General features: G+C 45.1%; 1 protein-coding gene across 1 annotated transcript; it reads left to right on the plus strand.

Annotated features, from left to right (window-relative positions):
• Positions 1–1521: 1521 nt before the first annotated feature.
• Positions 1522–1959, plus strand: TMEM60 (transmembrane protein 60). The gene has a single exon (XM_010009922.1). The coding sequence runs from the start codon at positions 1555–1557 to the stop codon at positions 1957–1959; it is 405 nt and encodes a 134-aa protein (XP_010008224.1). The 5' UTR covers positions 1522–1554.
• Positions 1960–5533: the final 3574 nt, after the last annotated feature.

Below are 5533 nucleotides of genomic sequence, written 5' to 3' on the forward strand. Positions count from 1 at the left end.
GGGAAACGCGAAAATCTTTTCAACAAGTGGGCAACCTTCAAACTCAGTCACCCCACCTAATACACCTTCAGTAGCTTTCAATTTCCTCTGGGGACAGCTGATAGCACCTTCTTTGTGTATCTGATACCCTGATACTTCTAACGGTGTTGAATTCCATTTTTCCTTTCGGGCCCGAGTTTCCAGCCTGTTTCTTTGGTTTCTGCTTTCTCCAGGTTGCCAACAAGAGATTCTCTCCTTGTGCCCTCTGTAGCATTGATTTCTACAAGTAGTTTTCAGGAACGCTGTCATGAAAGGAGTGTTAAAACGGTTGCAGGTCACTGCAGTTAGCTGCAGACTTGGGAACACTGGGAATGTTTTCACAATACTGGCAATGCCTCCAGCAGGTCACGGTAGTTGTTCCACAACCCTCTGCACTGCCGGCTGGTTCAGGTGTGTTTCTCTGGTGGGAGCAGAGCATTGCTGCCTAAACCTCCTCCAGTTTTCTGTCTACTTGGCAGTTACCTCGTACACATACGTGCCAGTGCAAAGCTTCACCCCTTCCCTGAATCTCTGTGCCACCCAGCTAGTAACTGGCTTTCACCAGCCCCTTTCGTGATCTGCACAGCATGGAAACAGCAAAACCCCTATCTTAAACCTGGCCTGCTCCGGGTCACACAGTGTCAGCCCTGAACACAACGGAGGGGATCCACTGACAGTAACTCCAGTTTAGATTATTTTAGGCTGAACTGGATCCTTTCCTTAAGAGAAATCCCACTAAATCAAATCCATTGAGATCTCAAACCCAGACTGAAGAAAAATGTGGGTCTCTTGAACTGTGTATCATCAGCAGACAGATTTAAACTGCAGGGTTTAATGTACATATGCTGCCAATCCAATAAGCTGTTACATTTTTCCTGTCAGCCACTGTCTGCATGCTTCAGATACCTGCCAGAAGGCAAACATGATCTGTAGCTGTTGGTACTTTAAGACTGGTGCTTGACTGGACGTGGTCGCTGTGCTCATGGGCTTGGCTTCAGCCTGGGTCACTCCAGCTCTGCAGACTATGGGATGCTCCAGATGGTTTGTTACTTGGGCTTGTTAGTTGGTTTATGCTTCAGTGCGATGATTTTGTTAGAGAATTGTTAGGTTTATCTTCAAGTGATAACTTGATCTATATCGAGTGCTTCAGTACTGGAGGGAAATGGACCTGCAACGTATTCTCAGCATACAAAAATCCTTACATGAGTTTGGCTGCTAGTTTAGGATTAAAGCATTGTTTGTTTCACAGAACAGATGAAGGGAGTTTACACAGCTGCCTTGGGGCACTTAACCTGAGTGGTGGACAGGACCAAAACAGAGGGCTTCCCTGAAGCACTTCCAGTGTGCTCTGAAAGAAATGCTGGGAAGCAGAATGTAGGTGAGGTTAGAAGGGGTGGAAGAACACTAACAAGAACATAAGTTTTCTGTAAGGAATATGCCTGATGGTTGTGTGGTGCCATCTTTTGATGCCTTCCCCCTCTTCTGTTTTGTTAGGTTGTTGCTGACAGCGAAAGACTTCCTCTCAAAGCTGTTTAAATGAGAATGTCCCTGGCTCAAAGAGTACTACTGACATGGCTTTTTACGTTACTCTTCCTAATCATGCTGGTGCTAAAGCTGGATGAGAAAGCACCATGGAACTGGTTCCTCATTTTTATTCCAGTCTGGATATTTGATACCATCCTTCTAGTTATGCTCATCGTGAAAATGGCCGGACGCTGCAAGTCTGGCTTCGACCCTCGCAACGGCTCCCAAAACATCAAGAAGAAAGCCTGGTACCTCATTGCAATGCTGCTCAAACTGGCCTTCTGCCTCGCCCTCTGCGCTAAACTGCAGCGGTTCACCACCATGAAACTGGCCTATGTGTTCATCCCTCTGTGGGCCCTGCTCATCGGGGGTATGGTTGAACTCGGATATAATATCTTCTATGTACGGAGAGACTAAGCTGTACTGCGTGGGTTTCAACACTGATGCTGGTACCAAGTTTCTGGATTATTACTGTTTTGCCACAAACTTGATCTCCAAATTAGAAAGCCAAGTACGAAATGGGTCAGGCTGGAGACTTTAAACTGGACTGAAGACTGAAAGTAGACTTGTTCCATTTTTTTATTGTAAAACTGTCACATATGCTCTTGTAAATAAAAGTATTTGTTCAACATAAGATGTTCCAATATGATTATTCTTGTTATTGGTCACATGAATAGGTTACAGGCTCTTCATGTGCAGGTTCATCTTCTCAAAGGAACCACAAATATTCTACCCCAGAGTATCTGGCACGTTGGGTAATCCTTGGGAAGAGGTCTTCAGTTTTCTACTACTTCAGCTGTCACTCAAGAAATAACCAGTTAGTAGTTTCCAGAAGGTGGTACATTTGCTTTAAGAACCAGTAACAGCTGATAGCTGCCGAATGAGAACAAAAAAAGGAATTAAGTGGCTCAGTATTTTGTTCTTGACAGTGAGAATCCACTTCCAGTCTGAAAGACTAAAAATAAGCTCTTTTTAAGGCTGCTGAAATAGACAATAACCAGTATGTTGAGCTGGGAGAAAAGTCAGTAGTGAACTGCGCTGGCAGGAGGGAGGGAGGCAATGGTGGTTGTGGTTCCAAGGGGGAAATCACCAGTACTGCAAGAGGCTGGAGCTGCAGGTGCACCTGCAGGAAGGGGTGCTGCACCAGGGAAGATGGTTTCAATGGCCTCATACTGAGTCTCTGTGGTGAAGCCTTTGGCTTTCTGGAATACTGGCAAATTCAGGTGTGAGTAAATTAACTGTTTCAAATAACAGGTGCAATGAAGGGGAAGAGCTGGAACCAGAAGCATGTTCTGTGAACTGAAAGTGCTCTTCCAGGAGCTGCGAGAACACCAAATTCAAACGTAAAGGTTGCCTAGGACGTAGGAACGTGCCTGCTGAAAGAAGATACTGATCCATTTACAGCTCTCAGGTACAGAACAATGTCTAGTGAATGAAAAAAGCTCAGGAAAAACAATGAGGTAACAGGAGGTGACCAGATCAAAGTGTCTCACCAATAAAATATTAATTACGTACATTAAGTGAACTTGTCTGTAAAGAGACCCCAGCTTCCTGTTCAGTCACACAGATGGGGCACACAGAAAGGGGAACCACATTGTCAGAGATGGGTGAGAGGGCTTTAGCCCAGGAGCCAGCCTGCTCCAGGCTAAGCAATGGTGCTAAATTCAGCCCATCAGCTCACGAAAGATCTTGAGACAGAATTTAAGTCACAATTGCTTCAGAGTGCTGACTGCCCTGCCATGCTAGAAGAGAACCCAAGGAATGAAAACAAAATCTGTAGCTGCTGTTAAAATAATTAATTGCAAAATATTTATAACCCCTTTATTATAGTAAAAATAACGCATCAACTTCAACTAAGCAAATCTATCTACTTGGCCCCAGTTTATAAACACCCTGTAATTTATGGGGAGCTGAAACTATCCTTTAGAAATCTTTTTTCCCTTCAGTGCCTGGCGGGGAGTTCTTTTTGGGAGGTGTATCTGTGCCCTGCTTAGTTCTGAAACATAGGTTACGGGAGGATCCTCTCAGTGAGAGGCTTTCTGCCTGCTCACATGTGGTCCCTGGGAAGAACCGGCTCCCTTCACTGCTGCTGTGATCGTTCAAATTAAAACTGTGCCTGTGATTAGGATTAGCTGTGGCAAGGAGGGGCGAGCATCCATCTTAGTACATGCTCTGGGCCTGCTGAATGTAAAGAAAGCAAGAGTGAGCACATACCTACACATGGGATACGTAGGTATCTATGTGCCTGTGTATGTCTATGGAACAGAGAACACACTTGATTCGTACAGCCAAAGCAGGTCTCTTCAGCAGTTCTTCTGTCAGATAGAAACTGGGATCGCTGAGCTCCCTGGGATGCAATACCCCACAGTAGACAAGCTAGAGCTCATGTGGAATTCTTTCTGGCTGCTTTAAAATGCATGGAGAAGAAGAAAGAGTGCCTGAAGACCTACCTCCAATCAAGGTAAACTTTTATGGACCATTTAACGAACACTGATGCAAGCATCTAACAAGCATTTAAGCACTTCAGGCAATGCATATATATACACACAGACACACGCTCAAGTCTTTTTTGTGTAATACAGCACTGAACATAAGCCCGAGTACCCGAAGTGTTTCCCCATCTGGGGATCATCACAGAGTAAAGAGCAGAAAGCCTTGTTCACACACTGCCAGGGAACCTGGTGCTGCTCAGAAGAGCAGAGCCGCTTCCCCAGTCAAGTGGTGGTGGTAACACATCATTGTAACTTCACAAATTATGGAAGGATAAAAACTACCCTCATTAGGACTTGGTCTGTCATTAGCAAGATGGGCCACAAATGGTGGCTCTGCCCCCTTAATAAGCCCCCTCTGTGCCACAGATGTAACAATTATGTGAAAGTTTGGCATCTCTAATTAACTAGAATTGAACACAGTTGTTCGAAACCTCCTTTTAATTGCTGCTTCTAATGCAACACAAAGAGATAGACAATTTCAGTGTTTTGGTTTTTTCTTTCCACTTGAAACATTTACAGACCTTGAAATACAGCGACTTGGAAAGCTGCAGCAGACAGCTCTGGTGTCCTGCTGGTCACATGCAGACTGGTTTCCTTTAGCACGGGGTGTTCTTAGGACACAGCCATCTGCAAGTGCGGGTTCCTCATCCTTGCAGAGATGCTTCGGCAAAAGCAGTATTTGTACAGGATTTAACTGACCTGAGCTCTGCTGATGCCTTTGTACACAGAGCGTTGCTCTTCTGCAATGTCAGAACTCCATTAAAAGGATCTGCAGTACAAAGTACGCCACAGCTCACTGTGACCTTTCCAGAAGCTGCTGCAGGAATTCCCTCTGATCACAACCACCCTGTTCTCAAAGGCACCGCTCACAGCTCTGAGACGGAACGAGTTCTCCTCACACTTTGTTTTAGACCGATTGTCTGATCTCCATTAAAGAGAACAGAAAAGGTGACAAGCAGATGTGATACAGTTGGCAGGGAAAAGCAGAAGCGGATGCCAGTGGCTCATCGTGACCCGCAGGACACGGGCAGAAGGGAACAGTGACCCAAGTACCAGCACCGGGACGACTGCTCACCCCGGGCACGTGCAGCAGCCGACACAGGGCGTCTTCAGCAGCTGTGCTTGACGCTGCACTTCCAAAGGTTGCTGTTCTGAAATGAGGCTGCAATATTTACCCAGCAGTGCTCTTATATACATTATATACATAATAGAGATGGTGTATATTGTATATGGAGATTTATGTTCCACATAATTTTCCTTCAAACCACTTATAGAAGCTGGAACACTTCAGCATGCATTGTAGGAGAGTACCTACTCCTGATAAAGGAAAATACTCAATGCACGTGTGTGAAAGGCCATGAAACTTAACTTTTCAATTACCTGTTCACACGGCTGGTTTTGATTTGTCACCCTTTTAGAACAGGTGACAAACCACACCAGGTTTCCTGTTCTTTTTCTACTTGAAAAATACAATTACTCGACATACACATCCCCATCTT

Source organism: Nestor notabilis, unplaced genomic scaffold, assembly GCF_000696875.1.
Source record: "Nestor notabilis isolate BGI_N333 unplaced genomic scaffold, ASM69687v1 scaffold14562, whole genome shotgun sequence".
In the NCBI taxonomy this organism is placed as follows: Eukaryota; Metazoa; Chordata; class Aves; order Psittaciformes; family Psittacidae; genus Nestor; species Nestor notabilis.